This window comes from Rhinichthys klamathensis, unplaced genomic scaffold (assembly GCF_029890125.1).
Source record: "Rhinichthys klamathensis goyatoka isolate OS25496 unplaced genomic scaffold, OSU_Roscu_1.1 h1tg000266l_1, whole genome shotgun sequence".
In the NCBI taxonomy this organism is placed as follows: Eukaryota; Metazoa; Chordata; class Actinopteri; order Cypriniformes; family Leuciscidae; genus Rhinichthys; species Rhinichthys klamathensis.
Window position 1 is genome coordinate 256604 of NW_026606787.1, and position 20784 is coordinate 277387.

The 20784-nt window shown below is 41.5% G+C and overlaps 1 protein-coding gene across 5 annotated transcripts in view; it reads right to left on the reverse strand.

Annotated features, from left to right (window-relative positions):
- Positions 1 to 2043: 2043 nt before the first annotated feature.
- ncor2 (nuclear receptor corepressor 2) overlaps positions 2044 to 20784 on the reverse strand; it is a 152142-nt gene continuing 133401 nt past the window's right edge. For 3 of the 5 annotated variants that reach the window (XM_056267936.1, XM_056267937.1, XM_056267935.1), the window contains 22 exons: positions 20549 to 20661; positions 20295 to 20397; positions 20125 to 20217; positions 19900 to 20003; positions 17302 to 17449; positions 17091 to 17213; positions 16897 to 16971; positions 16592 to 16806; positions 15973 to 16333; positions 15681 to 15890; positions 14213 to 14458; positions 13831 to 13926; positions 13487 to 13723; positions 12892 to 13078; positions 12284 to 12798; positions 10122 to 10240; positions 8335 to 8672; positions 6959 to 7095; positions 6794 to 6847; positions 6432 to 6650; positions 5188 to 5355; positions 2044 to 4877 (listed from right to left, as the gene is read on the reverse strand). In XM_056267936.1, the coding sequence (XP_056123911.1) occupies positions 4681 to 4877; positions 5188 to 5355; positions 6432 to 6650; positions 6794 to 6847; positions 6959 to 7095; positions 8335 to 8672; positions 10122 to 10240; positions 12284 to 12798; positions 12892 to 13078; positions 13487 to 13723; positions 13831 to 13926; positions 14213 to 14458; positions 15681 to 15890; positions 15973 to 16333; positions 16592 to 16806; positions 16897 to 16971; positions 17091 to 17213; positions 17302 to 17449; positions 19900 to 20003; positions 20125 to 20217; positions 20295 to 20397; positions 20549 to 20661 (4058 nt within the window). In that variant the 3' untranslated portion in view covers positions 2044 to 4680. The remainder of the gene's footprint in view (positions 4878 to 5187; positions 5356 to 6431; positions 6651 to 6793; positions 6848 to 6958; positions 7096 to 8334; positions 8673 to 10121; positions 10241 to 12283; positions 12799 to 12891; positions 13079 to 13486; positions 13724 to 13830; positions 13927 to 14212; positions 14459 to 15680; positions 15891 to 15972; positions 16334 to 16591; positions 16807 to 16896; positions 16972 to 17090; positions 17214 to 17301; positions 17450 to 19899; positions 20004 to 20124; positions 20218 to 20294; positions 20398 to 20548; positions 20662 to 20784) is intronic. The other 2 variants (XM_056267938.1, XM_056267939.1) reach the window with 1 other exon arrangement.

A 20784-nucleotide genomic window follows, 5' to 3' on the forward strand; every position in this document is an offset into this window, starting at 1 on the left:
TGAAAAGACTGTCCTGACAGCAAAGCGCATCCTGGACAAGGCAAAAGCCGGAAACACAGACCCCTACCTCGCTCTGCTGGAGTACAGGAACACTCCGGTGGACAACCTCCAGTCACCGGCCCAGCATCTGATGAGCCGACGACTACGTTTCATACTCCCAGGGACCAGTAGGCATCTGCAGCCACAGGTAGCACCTCAGAAAGCTATCCAAGACAGACGGAAGGCGTGCCAACACCGCCAACAAGCATACTTCAACAGAGGCACCAAGCCATTGTCTCACCTACCTACTGGCACACCTATTCGCTTCCGTCAGGAGGATGGTTCCTGGAGACCTGCAATGGTAACACAACATGCACACACACATAGGAGCTACCACATCCAGACAGAAGATGGACAAACTCTACGACGCAACCGTTGGCACCTCCGCGAAAGCAGAGATGCTCCAGACACTAAAGACACACAGCATGCAGAAACACACACCAATAACACACAGCCACCAAAACCTGAACCTGCGGGCCACCCGCAACCAACAAAAGCCCAATTACACAACAAGGTTTGACCGCATCTCCAGGCCAAGACAAGTCCTTGACTTATAATGTAAAGGGTGTAGGCGGATCGCTGCCCTAAAAAAAAAAAAAGAGAAAATGTGTTTACAAACCTGTTACTTACCCGATACCTCGGAATCACTGTGAAATCAGTTTGACTGACTGTTCTGTCTTTTCACAACTAGTTCACCTTCAGGTTACTTAAATCATACAAAAATCAAAACATTGTTTCTGACTAGGAAACGAATGTCTTATCTACATCCACGTCTTATGTCATTTAAATGCTGCCCGTACTTGTTTACATTACAGCAATGACACTAACGATGACCACAGACTGTACTTGTCAGACTGCTTATATATGCATTAAGCACAATTGTTATGTTCACGGAATTAATGTTGCGTGTGTTTAGGTAATGCCATTTGTTTCTTAAGAAGGGAGATGTAACATCCTGACTGTATTTCCAAAAAGGGACAACGGAGCCCTCGGGCAAGTCTCGCGAGACTGTGTCGAGGTTGGTGGGATAATAATAAAAGCGCACAGTTCGAGTGGTCCGTGTCTGGTCCAGTTATTATATGTAAAATATGATTTAGCCAGTGAGCAAACATTACACCTATCCCAACCTGTTCATTATTGTGAAAGGTTAGCGAATGTTAACATGATCGATAATGTGATTGTTGCAAACAATCTGTAAGGACATTCACACTGTGGCATGTCATTATTTATTTATTTATTTAAATAAAGGGGAGGGAATGGTCAAAAAGGAACACGTCAAGTGAGTTTTAAAAAAAAATATATAAAAGAGTTGAAACCCAATACTTAGATTTAAAAGTGCAATCCGATTTTTTCTTTTTTTTTTAAAAATGTTTTTTTGTTGTCCCCAGCGCACAATGAATTTTGGGATAGGCTACACTGCGAAGGATCCATCCTTTCATTGCCTTCGAAACGAAGAATGTATTTTGAGGCCATGTTTGAAGCAGGAGCCTTCAAATTGGGACAGCCTTTATCACGCCTCGGAGACGCAATAGGCCTTCGAAGGATGCAGCCATTGAATTGGGACGCAGCAGCTATTTAGTAGACTTGCTCCCTATGTCAAAATCGAGGGGTCGAAGGTAGGTCCAAATAAACTTCCCTTGTCCTCTTGACAATGTTGAACACGCTTCAAAATGGCGGCGGAGATTCCCCAGAGGGGAAGTGCTTAGGGAAGTTCACGAGTTTATGTCTAAAAGTGGAGTTAAACGCAGCCTAGTAATCCTGAAGAAACCGATTATCTTCTTTAGGTGTGTTTGATTAGGGTTGGAGCTCAACTCTGCAGGATAAATAAAAGGGACACTGTAGTGGGTGATTTCAGACAGGCTGGGTGTGCCTGGCATGTTCAGAGCTAAGCTACACTAGATGACAAATCAATAAATACTAGTACCAACAAACATAACATTCGCAATGTAAATTCACAGTAGCACAATCCCCCCCCCCCCGCCCACAAAAAAGACAGCAAACAAATCAATGGCAATAAGCTTTTTATTTAAACATTAAGGCAGTGTCTGTTTTTTTTTTTTCGGTTTAATTTTTACACTGCTATCCACAAAGCTTGCTGGTGGCCATGTTGAAATACAACAGTGTGAATATCAATCTTGCAGCAAATCACATAAATATGTACATCCTTTTAGGTCTATTTACACTCCTCGCTATAATACAGTGGGTCTTAATACAAAAAAAAAAAAAAAAAGGAATATGCACAAAATGGTTGTACAAAAACAGATGCCACCCAAATACCCACTTAACCTTTCTAATTCTTAAGAGGGGCGATTACCGCTGTTTTCCCGTCTCTTCTCTTCATTTGTTTTAATCTCTCGGCTTCGTTTACGTTTATCGGTTACAAATAAAACGCCGCCTCATCTAAGGAAAGTGCAATACTGTCCTTAGCAAAAGGTCAAACAAAAGGTCAATATAGAGGGGGAAAGGGGCTCGCTCGCTATACAAGAAAACACTGAACTTTAGAGTGACTTGTCCACTAAATACAATACTGTCTGGAGTGATATGTCAGAGAATGAGTCTCAAGATCAGAGCATTCTGAGATGTTTGTGTGGATGTTGTGGTTAAAAAGAGAATAGTTACTGTTTGCAGACCCCATTCGGGGACCTTGATGAGAGTGTATTTGGGATTGAAGTGACTGAAGATAAAGCCCCATTTCACAAAACCACACTAGGTAGTGCACTAAAACTGTCCTTAACCACCAAAGCAACAACAAAGGCCCCAAACCGGATAAAACCCACTGCTGAACTTTAATTAGCTTCCAAAAATATCCCCAAAGTCTGGAGGTTACAACAGTTTAAACTGTTAAAGATACCTTTCATAGTAAAACCATGTGACAAATAAAAGTCAAACAATACGAATTAAAATATGTCTTATATCTAATATGCATGCAAAACAATTAGTAACCCCACCACTGAGGTGGTCTGAAAAAGAGGCGTTTTAGAGAAACTGACACAGTCAATGTCTCGTTCACGATTTAAAATTGTGCCTGTGTGACAAATTGTACAACCCTGGCATAACAAGGAGCAAACCATAATAAAAAAAAAACTGGTGCGTAGTCACTTGGTAGTTTTTAACTTCAGAAATGTATGTCAAATACATGGCACTTAACACTAGAATCATCTTTAAAACTGTACAGAGTGAAGGACTACAGGTTATACGAGGTGTGGCGTCTGCTCACCTCTTTATTCTATTACGCAGGATATATCATCGCCTCATATGAGCCCACGGGGAAAAACAAACAATCCGAACCCTTCGTTCAAGCACAAAGAGCGAAAGTAAAAGCAGCTCTCGGTGAGTGTCGTGTCAAAGGACTGGCCAGACAGCATGGCTTTAACTCTTGAACAAATAGGTGACGTGAAAAACATCAGGTTTGTTGGGACATTCAGACCTGATAAAGCAGCTTCCTCTAAAGACGCGTCCACTCGCTCAACTCTCTGCCAGTGATTGTCGCTAGAGAGTGGAGCACTTGACAGGGTAGGTGAAGAAACAAATCAACAAAACACAGTATAAGAAATGAACTAAATTAAATGCTGTGAAGAAAAGTTGCATTCAGGTCGGCATCTGTTGAAGGACACCAACAGGAACCGTTTGCTGACTAAGTGCTTAACTCATTACAAAAAACATGCGATCAAGATGTACATGTACATTAAAAACAACAATCCAAAATAAACTAGAAACGAAACGTCTCCCATCAGCTATCACAGAAAAGAAAGTTATTGGTCAGCTAGAGTTGTTTCTGAGTGTCAAAATTAAAAGTAAAAAATGAAGGTTTGATGTCAAAAAAATTAACATTATGTGTACCCTGTAAACCAATGATATGGTCGCCCATGTAAACTCTCTGAAATAAAAAGGTAAGGACAGAATGTTACAGGATAAGGTTTAGCACAGGGATCAGCTAACCTGCCTCTCTGAAGGTCTTGTTTCATCACACACACACACACACAATCGGATGGCCCAACAGCATCATGTTTGCAACACATGAACACTCCCAGAAACCATAATGAAGGGCTACAGACACATGAGAACTGAGAGGACGTACGAGTGTTTCTGCAGAGGATTCATCCAGCCTTTGCAGTATGCCACACACACACACACACAAAACAAACAGTTTGCAGTTGTATTAAAGTATAAGAGTATGTGTCCTGAGCAGTCTAATGATGAATGCTCCAAAATGTGTCAACAAAACAGACGAGTCCATGAGTCAACTCTGATAAGGCCAGCAAGCCTTCACGAATAGAAGTGTGTGTGTGTGTGTGTGTGTATTGTGTGTACACACAAAAATTAAAAAGTGATTTTTCCAACGAGTAGTCCTGGAGTGACGGCACACATGTGTGCGCATTCACAAACACACAGACACATCAACACACACGGCTTGAGTGCGTGCACCAGGGGTCGATTACGGCATGTGTCTCTCTGCATGTATGAATATGTTTGTGTAGGTATCAGAGGGCATGAGCGCAGATGGATGCATGTTCCCATAAGTGTGTGTCAGTATGGACATGAGTACGTGTGTGTTCACGAACATCCCTGTTTACAGTAACAAGTTTCTGTTCATAAAGCAGCAAACGTTCAGTCCTGTTGTACGCGGCGTGAGGTGTGTGTTCACTCGCTGTCTGACAGGGTCTCGTATTGAGAGCACAGCAGAGGTTTGGGTTCTTCCTCCCAGGTGCGGGGTTGAGTCTGGCCCTGTGTGGGCGCCGACGCGCCTGGATGTGTAGGGGAAGGCGAGGGTGCCGACATGATCCCGCTGGGGAGACGCATCTGCATGGTCAGGGGATTACAGGGGAATGGAGTGGGGCCTGAGAGGAGGAAACAGATAAAAACATCAGAAAAGTTTGGGGTTGGCTCTCTTATGCTCACCAAGGCTGCATTTAAGCAAAAATACAGTAAAAACAGTATTATTGTGTCCTTGCTAAATAAAAGAACGAATTACTCTCTCTCAAAAAAATCTTACTGACCCCAAACTTTTGAATGGTAGTGTAGATTTGTAGATCTAATTTTGCATTAACCAAATTAACCAATATATATATATTATATAATTAGAAATACTAGTCCACATGCATTCAGTTAATTTAGTTGGCAAGTGTTGCTAACATTTAATTACTGTACCTGTAGATGAGGGCCGGTCCTCCCACACTCTGTTGGTGAGTGGGGTGTGGCGGTTACAGTCTCCCTCAGAGTGGACAGAGGACACAGATGAAGGTCTCTCGCCTCCAGACAGACCAGGACCAGGAGACTTAGTCTTGCGACCGTTAGAGCGCCCCCCTTTGGATTTACCTGAACCCAAACACAGGGCACACATCAGACATATTCAGACAAACATATATTAAACCTTTCTCTGCCATTTATGACAACGTTTCCCCGACACTGACAAGTTTTTCCGGCAATCCATGTTTTCATTGTTATGTGGTAGGGGGATACTGTTACGGATCTTCTGAAATAGTAAAGCACCTCCTGATCCAAAAACAAGCGAAGCAGCAGCAGGAACAAGAGATAGAAGCATTGCTTACACTCGCCTAACGAGATCAATCATAAAACATTCAACAGCTTATAAATGCTTAAAACGTTACTGAATGAAATGTCGACCCAAGAAGAGGTATAGGACTGTTCAATCGTTGGGGGTGTTGATAAAAGCGATGTTTTGATGGTTTTCATCATCATTCTGAATTTGATCCGGTTGAATTCTTTGACAAAAATGTGATTTTCTTAGCTTTTTGTTCAAAATGTTGCTTTTGTTTAATGAAACTTACCCACATTCATGGTATTTATATATATAAATATATATAAAAAAGAATACATAAAGCTAGAATAATTTTTTTTTTTTTTTTAAAGAAGAGGCTGTTCTTTCTTTTATATATTGTATGTTCAGATAGTTGTACAATAAAATATTCTGCGAGACATGTAAGTTTTGTGAAAATTATCAAAATTGCTGTATACATTTGGGGGAAAAGATTTAAGATATCTGAATTGTGTTTCCAAAATAATTCTCAGCTGGTGGATCGTGACTCAATGGGACATCAGGGGGCGGGACAATGGAAATGCACCTTATAAAGGAGAGACCATGCTTCTTTTGTTGTAGACATGGAAATATTTTGGAGCAAATTCACCTGTCACTTGGTAAAAACTAGTCAAATTAGGCAGGTGCCAAAATGGACAGGTTAGGTCACGCCCTTTACCTTTAACCAAAAAAACAACAAAACTAAAAACTATTAAATACAGGTTCGTCCTTTAACAATGTGCTGTTAATACTTTATCATCTTTCTTTGTGGAAACATTTGGTCCAAAAAAGGTGTCAAAACCTGACACATGCTGCCATGAAGGTAGGTGAATTATTAAGGGTTTATTTGACGCACCTGGCAGGGAGTAGGGGTCTTCAGAACGGCCATCCGCTGAAGCTGGCGGCACGACAGCGGCTGGTACGCCAGCATTTATCGAGTTGACAGAGTTGGACGGCGAGCGATCGTCCATCTGTTCATCATATTTGCCCATGAGGGCTTTCCTGATGATGGCCTCCAGACCTATAGTATTACCACTGGCCTCTGGTGCTGGGTGACTACGCACGCTCACGGGTCCTAAAAAGAGATGTTACAGTGGTTGTGTTAAAGGAACAGGACTGTGTGAAGTGCCAAGCTTTTCTTGAGACACAGGAAAGCAGTTTAAAAGGAACTGCTATTCTATAAAAAATAAAAAAAACACAACTGGCGGAGCTGCTCACCTGCATTCGTAGAGGCAGGCATGTTGAAGATTTCTGTCCCAGGTTGGCCCTGGTCTAAAACAGAGAAAGGAAGAGACAAGTTTGAGACCTTTTAGCCAGCAACAAAACATGCACATAAATGGCAGTTATTTCAGTAAAAAAATAACAACAGTCGCATAAACTTACTGAATTCAGCCTCTGCTCCAACCACCATCTTTTTAATCATTTCCTTCTTGCTCTTGACAATGGCGGAGTTGCTCTCAGTCAGTTTACTGAAGAAGGCTGGTGGTTGAGAGCTACTGGCAGGAGAACGAGATCCCATACTGAGACACAAAAGTAGAGAACAATTAATGAAAACACAGGACAAAAGAGTCTGTTTATTTGATGTCCAAGTCATGAATGTTTTATCGGAACCCTCATCCTTCCCTCGCACTTTGTAACAAATCCCTCCTGGGGAATTTGGGGGGCGTGCAAATAAAAAAAAAATCCTCACATTCCATTTATTCCTATGGCGGTCAAATTGACCAGCAAAGGAAGGATTTGTTACTTTTTTTAATTTCAACCACATAAACTCCTCAAATCCAGTCACTTTTTTTGTGTGTATTCCAAGTTCAAGTGCAACAAAGTGCTCGGGTCTTGGACCACTCAGATGAACACTCTTTGATGGAGACCTTGCCGTTGTCTTCCATCACTGTTTTTACTTTGTTCTTACTGTTACTATGCATTTTATAATATTTACGTGGGATTTGTTATTTTATATTTCCGGTTTTAGCTGAGTGCGCGTGGCCTTAAAGAAAGTTCAAACTGTATGGGAGCGCTCATTTATAGCTATTAATGGAAATGTTTGTGTAAATGTATGTGTTGGTTTTATCTGTTCTATTTATCGATGTGTTTTAACGCTTGTTTTTAATCATTCTGAATGTTATCATTCTTAAGTTGTGATCTGTATTTTGTTGTGCTTATCTCCATCTGCTCTTTTACTGTTCTGTATTCTTGTTACTCTGACCTACTACTATTGTTTGTCATCATTGTCTACCCTATTGGTGTTTCCCCTTCCTTGTTGCATGTACATTGTAAAGTGTTCTTGAGCACTGGAAAGGCGCTATATAAATAAAACGTTTTAATATTATCTTGTGTAGTTATTAATCATGGTGAGGCAAGAGTTAAAAAAATGGTATGCTCATTAGTAAGCGGGAAAATGTGTGCCGTCACTAGTGGAAGTGAGGATTGGATGATGGATTATGGTTTGAGTAAATTTGAACAAGCTTATTGTAGCGCTGCTTGAGCGTACTGAAACTCTGGACTCAATAGTTTAAGAAGAGAGTTGTTACTGTTTTAGTACCTAACAGTTCTAGTTTTTAAACAGTTTTTATTGATAACCTGTTTTATTTCTGATCTTAACCATATTTATTTGCACAACTGTTTTTAATAAACACCTTTTTGGATGCCAACATCGCTCCCGTGTTTATATCTTGGTGCGATTCTCCTTGTGACCGCTCGGGTCTCAATCACAGATTCTGACTTCCATCGCTATTGTGTGAATGCATTTGTATGTTATATACCCTTGCTCTGCTTGTTCATTGGGGTAGGCAGCTCCTGGCGTCTCAGGCTCTGAAACCCCGGGTGGTGAAACCGGTTCAATCCCATCAGCAGACAGACTCACTGGAGATGCCTTACTCTGAGGAGGAGACCTGTCCCTTCCTCTCTCCCTCTCCGCAGCAGTGCCTTCTGGGGTGTAGCGTGCGTTGGGATCGCTGGGTGTCTGGGCTTGGGGGGCGCTGGGTGGACGGGTGAGATCCAGCACAGGGGAGTTGTGATACCCAAACACAGGCTGCAAAGATGATTGACCTCCCATCTGGCCTTGCTGCGACTGGCGTGTGTAGTCTTTAGTGATCACCTCCTGTAAAGAGAAAACATCAATTTGGTGATGATGATGCAGGGGACAAGTACACATATTTCTATTCAGAAGGACAACACTCTTGCTCATCTGATAGTTTAAAACCTTTAAACACGGCCAGAAATGAACTTAAAGTTAATATTTGCCCCCTGGAATTTATTTACAGGGGCATTTTTAACCTTTGTAAGGGCATTTTTTATAAATACCTTATTAATTGTATCTGTGCTGACTTTTATGTCAAATACAATCTTAATACTTTAGACCGGATGTTCTCAACTTTTTAGAACTTAAGCCCCCCCAAGCCTCCCCTGTCATCTGCCTTGGTTTTCAAGGCAGTCAATTTTGAAAGCCCGGCCTCGCACAAATAGGCCTAAGTTGAGGTGAATGGGAGAAGTAATTTAACTGAGAATATTCAGTCATCAAATCAGCTTGAAAATGCTATCTCATGAAACAATCTTGTCAATCGTGAGAGTCTGGTGGTTGAAAGCTTCGGGCAACATTAAATCTAGGAGAGAAGACAATTCTAGAGAAGGAACAAGTAGAGATTCACAAGCGCACAGGACAACGTTTGATCACGCACATATATCTGAGCGAGAGCCACGAGACCACTGTATATTTGAGAGTGCACGTCCAGTTTAGTGTGTGAGTGAAAGAAATACACCTGCGAGTGGAGAGATTCGTTACATGGATGCTCTCTCGTGTTACAATGATGCACTCTCGACATTTGTCATCAAAATAACGCCCACAGAAATGGCCTCAAAGCTGCAATTGTTTTTTATAATTCTTATTGGTTAAAATGAATGGAGAACGTCTCGTGTTTTTCCGTTGGTGGTGCTCTACCATTTCCATGGGTGCTTGAGCCCCCGAGCACACATGGGATCGGCGTCTATGTCTCTGATCCAAACAAATTAACTGAAATCCATGCTAACGGCCAAATTGTTGATTCAGTCCTTCAACATGTTAAGCGACTGTGTTGATCAAAGGAGAGATATTTATCCCTGTCTCTTCCACATGACAGCGAAGTGTGGAAACATGCAACATTTTTATTGATCAGCCGATCATGTCAAAGATCCAATTTGCAAACCAATGCGCTGATATGTCTGAAAGAGGCAAGATGGTGGCATCTCTCCCTTGCTTCAATGTGTTTAACAAATTCAACCTGTCAAATGTCTGCAAGGTATGACAACTGCGCTAACCACAGGGGGTCGTCCAGGTACCTTCACCTCTGTATGCAATTCGTAGAGGCGATGTAAAACCCGACTTCTGGAGAGAAAGCGGGGGTTTTTAATGCAGAGCGTTTTTTTTATTTTTTTATTTATTATGTACATTCTACTTGAAAAGCAATAAAATACACAGAGTACCCAAATTATGCCCTGTTTTTCTTTCTTCTTTTAATTTCTGAACCTGGTTCTGACTCAACAAAGAAATGTCACAATCTGACAAGACACTTACGCTGATGTGCTGGGCGAGGGTGACCACTCTCTGAGAGCCTTTGACGGCAGAGGATGGCTGCTGACCTGGAGAAAGTCTGTCCTCAGACCCGTACAGCTGTTCCATTGCCTTTTTGTGAGCTGCAGAGAGGACAGGGAAGCACACAGGTGGAGAAGAAGACATGAAAGTGTAGTTGAGTATGGTGTGGCAGAAGCTCTGGAGCACTCTGAGGGTAAGAGCAGATACGGGTGTGAAAGCGGTGTGGTCACATACAGGCTCTGGGATTACTCAATGACTTGCTCACATGTGTGTTCAGAGATCAAGCCAACATTATGGAGGCATCTGACTGTAGCGAAGCACTGTGCCGATTGAATGCTTAGAACAAAAACACAACGATAAAACAGAAGCAAAATGTGTGTTTAAAATGAGCTGTGAAGGTAGGAGAGGTGAATACATCTGCTTGATTACCAGAAGTCAGTCAAACACATTTTCCTTTTTCCTGCAGCTGTCTCCACACTACGCAGACTTTTCTTTACAAAAGAACAAAGTATAGAACTTTACTAGTAATAGACTTGATTGAAAATACCTGATTGTACCACCTGATTGAGGTCTGATTCTGGTTCTGATTTCCCTTAATGATACTTATAGTAGTTTTGGGAAAATCTACCAAGTATAAAGGGTCCTAACTACATACTTAACACAAAATAAATTAAATCGATATTTAAATCAACAATGAATTTAATTCTAATGGATAAGAAAATCTTAATGGATTTTAAGCACATCCAAGAACAACATCAGTTAAATGCAGGGATGTAAATCACAAAAAACTAATGATTTTGGAATTATTACACGGAATCAGATTCTTGCCGATTCTTTTAGTATTTTTGCAGAAATCACCTTTCATAAATATGATCCTAACTATACCGTTCAAAAGAGAAAGCTCTTACTGAAAACAGTTGTGCTGCTTAATATTTTTGTTGAAACCATAATTCTTGTAACATTATAAATGTCTTTACAGTCTCTTTTGATCAATTTAATGCATCCTTGCTGCATAAAAGTAAATCCAGAAAAAAAAAAGTCTAAAATCTTAACTGACCCCAAAATTTTGAACAGTGTGTACTTAAATCAATAACATGACTCATGTGTTCAATGCGTGAGAGATTTGAGGCTTTAAACTGAAAGGACCATAAGAGTAATTTATATGTGAATCGAAGTTTCACATTCATTTCAGACTGCAAAGCTCACAACAAAATTTCTCCTGTAGATTCAGTTAAATTTATTTTAGTAACATGTTCTGCATGGCAGAAGAATGCAGAAGTTCAACAACCGTTAGGAACCAAACACTTTGATATTCTTTTAGCTCCAGATCCATCTTGACCCTTTTTCACTATAACTTGTGTAATTGTTTGCTTCATGCAGCTATCAAACTGTCATAGTGCCAGAGTGCCCTCCCTCCAAAACAGGAAATGAAACAGGAAGCAAACACGAAGAGCTATGAAATGTTCCTCAAATTGAAGAGAAAAAAAGAACGGGGGAACACAAGAGGCAAACCAATAAGGAAGTTATGAAACAATGAGCAACCACGTCACAGTTGAATGAATGAGCTCTTAAAGTTCACCTCAGGATCTCTCTCTGGTCTACAAAAGCTTATCTCCAGACACGTCATTCTGGACCGTTAGGGCATAGAGTGAATTATCAGTTCACTAAGTCATACGCCTGTGGCCGTTTCAGAACAGAAGCTCTAATCGTTTAATGTGCTTCAATACTTTAAACTGTGGAAGTTTGGACCGAAACGTGCAGAATCTCCCCTGAAAATGATGTTTTGGCAAAAGGTCCAATGAGTTTAGGTGACACAAAACGGGGAGGAAAACCTTTGGTGGTCTTTAAGCAATGCTTCAGATGCCAAAAAAGATCAAAAGCAAAGGGTAGAAGCATATTCAAAGTAAACAATAATGAACCAAACCGAAAAAATAATGTAAATTGGGTTGATTCTGATCAATGCCAACCACCACAAGCGTGCACTAGGCCACAGACGTAAGGGGGCGGGGATGGGGCAGGGGCACAGGAAGGGTAGAGGTAGGGTAGAGGGATGGAAAGGCTTTGGGTGGATTGGTAGAGAACAGGAAGGATGGGAAGGGGAGGGAAGGTGGCGTTAACGGCCCAAAGGTCCCAGAGCGTCTTACCATCACAGGTGCCGTTGGTCGCGAGCGCACCAGTCTCTGGCATCGCCGCATCACAAGAAATTTGATGCATGATTATCGCGTTTATGAAGTTGGCCGCTGTCATGGTGGTCTTACCGAGTGCTCGAAGTTCGTGTTCCTGTATGGACATCACTTTGTTTTGAGTCTTTTCCCTACTTGACGCGCTGCTGAGACCGTCCCCGCCGCGGGACGGGATGGAACTGCTGCCGCTGTTGCTTTCGGGAGCCATCAAGGGGTGCCCTCGACTCGTGGACAGCCCGTGGTGGGAACCAGGGGCCTGGCTGTACGAGTATGCCCCACCGGGACTAGCCAGCTTGGGGTCAGACTTGGATGAAAGGTCATGATGTTTGGACAGACCTCCTCGCCCATGGCTTTTACCCCCATCTCTGCTCGAGTCTTTAGCGTTTGGGTCCGTACCAGATGGGTAACCCTCGCTGGGTAAACCAGACCTCTGGAGGTGCCCACTAAAGCCTTGGTAGCGAACAGAACCTGGTGGCCTGAAGAAAGGTAAAGATAAACAAATTTAAGCCAGCTTCATCATGTTTATCTCATTAGATTGACCATCTGCAGTATGAGGGATAGAGACTTACCGTAGCACAGAGGGACTGTTGTGCTCAGAGTTGGTAAGGTTCTTTGAGCTAGTGTTGTGCAGGACACTGGGTCTCTGCTGCAGGTTGTCCTGGGGACGGGGGGAGAGCGGGGACGACTGGTGACCGATGAATGGATGAGAAGGGGGACGAGAACTGCTGCTACTGCCGCACATTTGTTCAGGTGCTCCTGTTTGGACACAATGTTTGGGCGTTTAGCAATAATGGTCTGCATATTGACTACTGACTAAAGCAGACTAACTAGCACACTGAACAACTCAATACTAATTAAATTATAACTACAGCTGTATATCATTTTGGGTTTTTAACTAAAACTTATTGAAAATATTTTTCAGGTACTTTAAATAAACCTGAAATAAAAAATAATAATAATAAAATAATAGTATGTAAATTAATTCATAATTTATCAAATTAATTATAAAATCTTCCAAAAAATGTATTACAATTAATCCCATAAAAAAATATTTGTTGAGAAAAGCCCCCAAATGTATACAATAAAAAGACATAAAAAAAAGCATTAAACATATTCCAGAAAGTGGCTTTACACATTCAAAATGAAGGCGGTGAGGGCGCTCACCTGGTCTCCATATAGGGGCGTGCTCCACGTTACCATGACCGAGGGACTTGTCTCTTTCTCTGTCCCTGTCCCGATCTTTCTCACGCTCTCTCTCTCGGTCTCGCTCCCTGTCCCTCTCTCGCTCTCTCTCGCGATCCCTCTCTCTTTCGCGCTCTCTTTCTCTCTCCCTCTCTCGTTCTCGTTCTCTCTCCGAAGACGTCAAACTGCCTTGCATCTTGCTCATGTGAGAGGCTCCCACTGTTAAGAGACAATAAAATTATGAAGTGAAGTGAATAGCACTTTTACCCAAAAATTTGTTTTTAAATCACCATGAGGTGTGTTTGAGTGAGTGTACCGCTCTCTACCTGGTGAGATGGGAGAGGTGTTGTAGGCTCCGCCGGGGAAACCTGGAGAGGTTCCTGGGATGTATGCGAGACGATCCATGGGAGATGCAGATGTTCCTGCAAATACACAGTAAACAAAATGAACGTGCCTCAGACAATCATTTGTTAATATAACAATATTTAATATGACTGCCCAAATGTACATATCAGTGCCTATTTCTGTATTCAGCTAAACGAAAGCTTCCACCAGGTCACTAACATAGGAATATTTACTCCAAAAACTGAATTCCCCATCATTTACTAACTCTCATGTAATTCTCAGTGAATTAATTACTTAAATTGTGCTCGATTTCTTTAGAGGACTTAGAATATGTGAAAGACAAAAGCTATGGCCACCCCTCACCTCTGGGTGTGGGTGAGTAGTTTAGGGACTGTTCTCGAGGGGTGAGGCCTCTGAGCAGGTCAGGTCTCTGGGCAGCCATGGCAGCAGCAGCGGGCCACTGGTGCATCTGCTGGGAGGTAATGTAGTCATTGAAGAGCGTTTGTCGGTTCTCCAAAGCTGCTGTTTCAGGAAAACCTCTGATCAGATAGGGTGGATAGGGGTGAGGGTAGCCAGCAGCGGGGGCCAGGTGACGGGGCAGGTAATACGCTGCTGTGGAGACAATAAACAGAAAGTCAAACAGAGACAATACATTACATAATATTAGTGTTGTCAATCGATTTTTTTTTTTAAACTAATTAATCGCACATTTTTATGCAATTAATTGTGATTAGTCGTACATACCATTAAAGTTTTTAATATATTTTTATGTTGTAATACCTTCACATTTTATCTCCAAATGAATGTAGAAAAAACAAAGACAGTGGGCCTCATTTATGAAACGAACGTACGACGGAAATTTGGGCGTAAGGTCCAAATCAGGTCTCACGTCAGGTGTCAGCTCGTGTACGCAAGTTTTTAACTTATTGTGAACTTGTGTGCAGCATAGTAAGTCTGGTGGAGGATTGTAATGAGAGCATTTTGTTCATTTAGATTTTCCAGGGCTTTAGCTTTATATGCGCAAATATAACAGCATAAACAACAGAACATTCCCACACATCACGCACCTGCAGTGCTTCTGTAATCCGAGAAAAACTGCAATTAAGTAGTAAAAGGAATAAAAATAAATAGGACTACACAAAATATTTTTCACTTAAATAATTAACAGATTAACAAAATATAATATAAAACTATGCGACAAGTAGTAGGCTATACGCTACGCTCGTTTTTGTGACACTCCAAGGCATTGTAGTTTTCTTTATATCTTTATTAAATCCAACTGATCGCGCTGGCACACACAACATATCATATATTCTAAAATGAATCACATGCTTCAGCCCTACATAGATGATATATTCAAATTAATGAATAATCAATTTTCAGCAGCCATTACTCCAGACTTTAGTGTCACATGATGTTTCAGAAATCATTATAATACTAATTTGGTAGTCAAGAAACATTTTTTTTAAATTATTAATGTTAAAAACATTTGTGCTGCCTAATATTTGTGTGATAATTTTTTCAGGATCCTTTAATAAAAAGTAACAAAAAAAAACAATAAAAAAACGCATTTGTCTTTACGGTCACTTTTGATCAAATTAATGCATGTTTGCTGAATAAAAGTATTCATTTCTTTAAAAAAAAAACTTTTGAATGGTATATGTAAAATAAATTTAATTTGAAAAAATAAATCAATAAATAGGGAAATTCCAAATAAATAAAATAAAAGGTAAATTCTGTAATTTTGTTTTCCACATTACATTTTAAGATTTTACAGGCCTTTTAAAATTCCCTGTCATTTGTACTGCTAAATTGCAAATGCGTGCAATACCTGGGTCAATCGGGATGCCCCTGGGCAGAGTTGCAGGGTCAAATGTTAGAGGTATCTGGCCACGGTACATATCTGTTCCCAGCCCCTGCAGGATCCTCTCGTAGGCCAACGACGCAGTGTGCTCACCCACCGTTAGTGGAGACTTAGTGGAGCTCATATCTCGAGGGGTGGGAGTAGACTTTCTCTCCTGCTGCTGGGCCTTACTAGAGCCTAAGACACAGAGCAACAATTTTTAAAACCTCATAAAACTCACACCAGCTACTAAATACCATTGACTGGTAGAACATGATACCTTCATGTGCACGCTGTGAGCTTTCTCTGCCGGACAGTGGAGAGGCTCTGTGTGAGGGTGGAGGATAGCCAGATCTTTTGTGATCTTCATAGCCCACTGGACTGTGGTGGGATCTGTTGCTTTGCTCTCCACTCATCATCAGTGGAGAGGCACGGGACAGAGAGCTGGGGGTGCTGACCACAGCACTGGGTCGGGATTTGCTCCCCACCTCCTCATAGCGGGCCCTGTCAGACCCTCTGTGCTCAGGCCTGAGCTCTAGATGAGGGGGCAGTCCGGAGTAAGGACGAGGAGAGCTGGCGATGATGGAGCGCACGTCATGCCGCTTGGATGAGCCGACGGGCTCTTGTTTCAGAGGGGTGCCCTGTAGAAGACACATTCAGTGAGAAAATATCAGTATTTAAAGCCTTGACTTCATTTCATCAGCTGCCAAAGGCAACGTATCAATTACCAATACCAAGATATCAAAGCCAGACTTCTCGCATCAATCCAAACCTAATATGATTTTCGGAAACGTGGCAATAAAAGTGTAGTACTTTCAGGATTTTACCGTATTTAAATTAATTTGTGAGATTTTCCACCGCAACAAGTAAAAAATGTCAAAGTCAGAATTATAAGTCACCTGGGTGATTGAGCCCTCTTTGGGCTTGCCTATCACGACCCCCTCAGGAGGGATCAGGTGGATGGAGCGTCCTCCCTCTTTAACAGTGGGCACCATACTCTCATGAGAGCGTGATTTAAGAGAATCAGTGGGATGACCAGGGCCACGGGGTGATGGGGAGCCCTCTCTTTTCATCAGTTTAACGTTTTGACGCTGACAGTCATCCCGTGGGATTCCTGAGAGAGAAAGAGAATTAAGACAATGACCATCTCAAGCTAAAGGTGGTCAGTCGAGGCTGTTGCCTGTGTTTCTGAGATCATGCTGACCTTGGGATATGGATCCACGGATGTGGTGTAGATGAGGACTATCACGATCATGAGGCATTGCTCGACTGATCAAACCTGCAGCACAGAGAAAAAGCAGGTGAAGGAAAGTAAACTGGAAAAAATGGAAACAGTAAAACTCCATGTCCGTGATTGATAAAAAATAAAAATAAAAAAAAAGAGCGTGTTATGCTTACCTTCAGACGCAGATAGTGAGTCTCTGATGGGTGGCACACGAGACATGCCAACATCCATCATCTCGTAGGACCTCTTCAGCCCACCCATGTCCCCACGACCCTCTTCCTTAGAATTTGGACCCCCTGTGTGATCAAACACACACAATAGTTTGAAACTAGTTCTGCCTTTATCACTTAAGTTATGAGCTTTTACATGTTTGTGTACACTTACGGTCAAATGAAAGGATGTGTCCACTGATGCCCTCGTAGACTACGTGCCCCTTAGAAGGAGTGTCTTCTCTGCTTCTTTCTCTGCTGGGGCTGTCCTCAGTGATTAGACGGGTTATTGTGCCCTTATACAAAACATCTGCAGGAGTGCCCTGAAAGAGATGAAAGAAAATGCTTTGTTTAAAGTCCCTGTAAAGTCAAAATTAAGTATGTGTTCTGAGTTTGTCACACCACAGAAAAATGTGTTATTAGCCACCCAGCTAAATTTGAATGATAAAAAAAGCCAGCAAGTACATAAAATAAGCTATCAAAATCTTCAAAAAATGAGCATTATTCTCTGCTCTCAAACGCTGGGGGCGTGTCCGCTGGCTGCGCTGAAACCCCGCCTACTCACGGGAAAGCTGCCGATGGTGATATTAGGTGATACTGCTTTCGGGACGGGAGGATGAAGGCCGAGGCGGGAGATAGTCGGTTCGGCCCCATTCACAGTAACAGCGGATTATCAGAGAATCTCAGTTGTCTCCGACGAAAGTTTATAAAACTATCCCATGTAAAATGATCACTACAGAGGCCGGTGTTGGCGGTGATCCTCAGCTCTCCATCAAGGTGGCTCTTCACAAAATTAATCCACCTCTTCTTGATGTGATCGTTTTAATGGAAATTTAAATAAAGGACACCAATCTGTTTTGTACATGATCGCATCCAGGTAGTATGCATTTTCGTGACGAAGGCATAGCTAGCTGGCAAACTGTAGGCTGTAGTAACTAATAGTACTGACAGTAACTCGCGATTGAGCGCCAAACTAATGCAAAATCTATTGTTAGGGGAGGGGCCAGCCTCAGTGCGTCATCAAGTAGGGGCGTGTCCACAAGCTCAGGAGCTCCAGTGCGTCATCGAGCCCCGTTTTAGCCCCGCCCAAAAAATCCGGAAAATATGAATGGTGAAAAACTGTTCAACGGTCTAACTCCACAATTCAGTACTTCACAGTTCAGTGTCTTTGTAATATGTTTTAGCAATACATTTATAACATTTATAATGTGTTTTTAGAATTATTTTTATTAGAATTGCCTTTACAGGGACTTTAAATTCGCCATGAAACGAAAGTTGCGATCATTCTTGCATATTTTAACCGTATATCCAAGTGAGACAACTTCTTGAAAAAGGTGGGACTTGATTTTGATTGGATGGTTGCTGCTTGCTAATTGCTGCAATTATTTATTATTATAACAGGTTGCTGGAAGGGAGGGATTATTTCCCAGTCTTTGCATCGGTGCACACGTCACCAGAGAAGAGATGTTGTTGCAAGGGGAGGGGCAGTTAATGTTTTTCGAATAAATATCAATAGGACACATGCATTTTATTTTAAAAAAAATTTTACACTCTGCAATATTCCATAAAAAGTGTCCAATTATATTTCAGTGACTTTAATGCCCACATGGGGGGAGAGCATCTGAAATCAACAATCAGCAAAAAAAATAACAGAAGGTTTTAGAGGTACAGAAAGTCTTTTAAAAAATATGAAAACTTTATTAAAAATATGAAAACTTTGACATGCAATGATGAACTGTTTACCATAAAATTACGGAAATTTACTAAGATAGCTACTGTGGTCAATTTATTTGATGTTGTCTTAAATGTATACTTATGTAATAAGCATAAATACTTTTAAATACTTTCATTATAATTTGTACAGACAACGAGTAAAAGACTACAATGCACATAGGAGGGTGAGACTTCCTCAAGTCTGACCTGGTTTGACCCTTGTGTTGTGAGATCAGAAAATTCAAAGCAGCAAGCACTTTTGGTCTCTGGTATTTCATAACAATTGTATTTTTAGGTTACAATACTGAAAACCGGATGCTAAAATGTGCTTCAAAAATAGGCTGGAAACTTTTCAAGTTTGTTTCAAGAAATCACAGCAGGACAAATTATGTTTAAAGGTTTGACCTTTAATTGGAAGTCTGATTGATGTTTAAGCTTCATGCATACTAGTTAAAAATACCATGTTTCATTCAGCTGGATATGACTTGTACCTTTATCAGGTAGACAATGGCTCCTTATCTTCTAATAAATCTGCCAATAACTCTTGCAAATGTCAGAGATAAACACAGAGCTCATCTCTACACACAGACTTACTTGACCCCGGTCTGATTAAACGCTCGCCCAACAACATTCTGATTTGCGTGAGCATGTAATATGTGCCACAGTAGGTCGGTTGGCACATTGAGTGCGTGTTTGAGTGATCAGTAACATCAGTCTGCGATGAGAATGAGATGTGTAAACACATTAATAAAGGGAGAGAACAGAATTGCACGCTGTGTACCTGTTGTTATGGCAACTGATTACCAGTTATGTCATAATATGACGTGGTATGGCTGTGACGCAAACTGCCTGTTCCATTTGTTTGTTGAAGAGCCATTTATCTGAGCTGACTGCTCACTGTAATGTGTGTAACATTTCACTCAATTGGTTGTAAATACATTTTTGATTAGTCAAAGAAATGTTGCAGCTGCAAAAACAGATTTTGGAAAACTTTCAGTGCCACCTCTCTTTGACAAAAAAATGAACTGAAACGGCTTTTATAGGGAGGGAAGCTTCCTACCTGAGTGATAGAACCTCCTCTATATGATATGGGAGGTTCTTGGTGCACACGTGTGCCAGGGATGCCCTTTGTGATGCTGCCACCCTGAACAGCTGGCATGGGGCCTGTGAGAGAGAGATAATACTGTTTTCAATCTTTTCGCGGTATAAGCCCTATTTCTGCATTTTAATCTCTTTGAACCAAGACTGAAATGAGATGAGGGATGATGATTTGTCCCAAACTCACCCCGTGATGCAGCACTGTCCTGTGTGGAGAGATTCTCAGCCTGAGAGGAGCTACGTGGAGACAACTGCTCTTGTTTAACCACTGGAAACCCTCCTAAGGAGACAGGAGACGTTGGATATGGAAAACGGATTGCTGACTTATAATTGCTCGCACTTACGACTCACACTCACCCATTTTCCTCTGGTCCATCCAGGAGAGAGCCATGGATCCTGGTGCTTGGATTTTCCCGTGGTCCGAGCCATGAGATGGATTGTGCAATTGCACTGGAGTACCCTGCAATACAAAACAACATTAACACCAGTATGTACATATTAAAATGCTATTAAAACACTTTGAATGCACTATACATAATATTAATGATCGGTCCCAGTAATACCACATCAAAAGAACATTGCTACTGTGAGAGATTAAGTGCTGCTCTTACCTGCGTGATAGAGCCGCCAGGTTTGGCAGAGGAGATGAGAGGAGGGGGTTCTGGGATATGAAGAGGCCGCACTGCAGCCATTCTCTCCTGTTGCTGTAGAGTGGGAGCCAATGCTGAAAGAGAGTGATTAGGAAAAAAAATACAGTACTGAGCAAAAGTTTTAGGCACGTTAGTATTTTCACAAAAAAAAAAAAAAAGGTTTTCAGCCAGTTATTTATATCTTTTGCTGCAGTGTG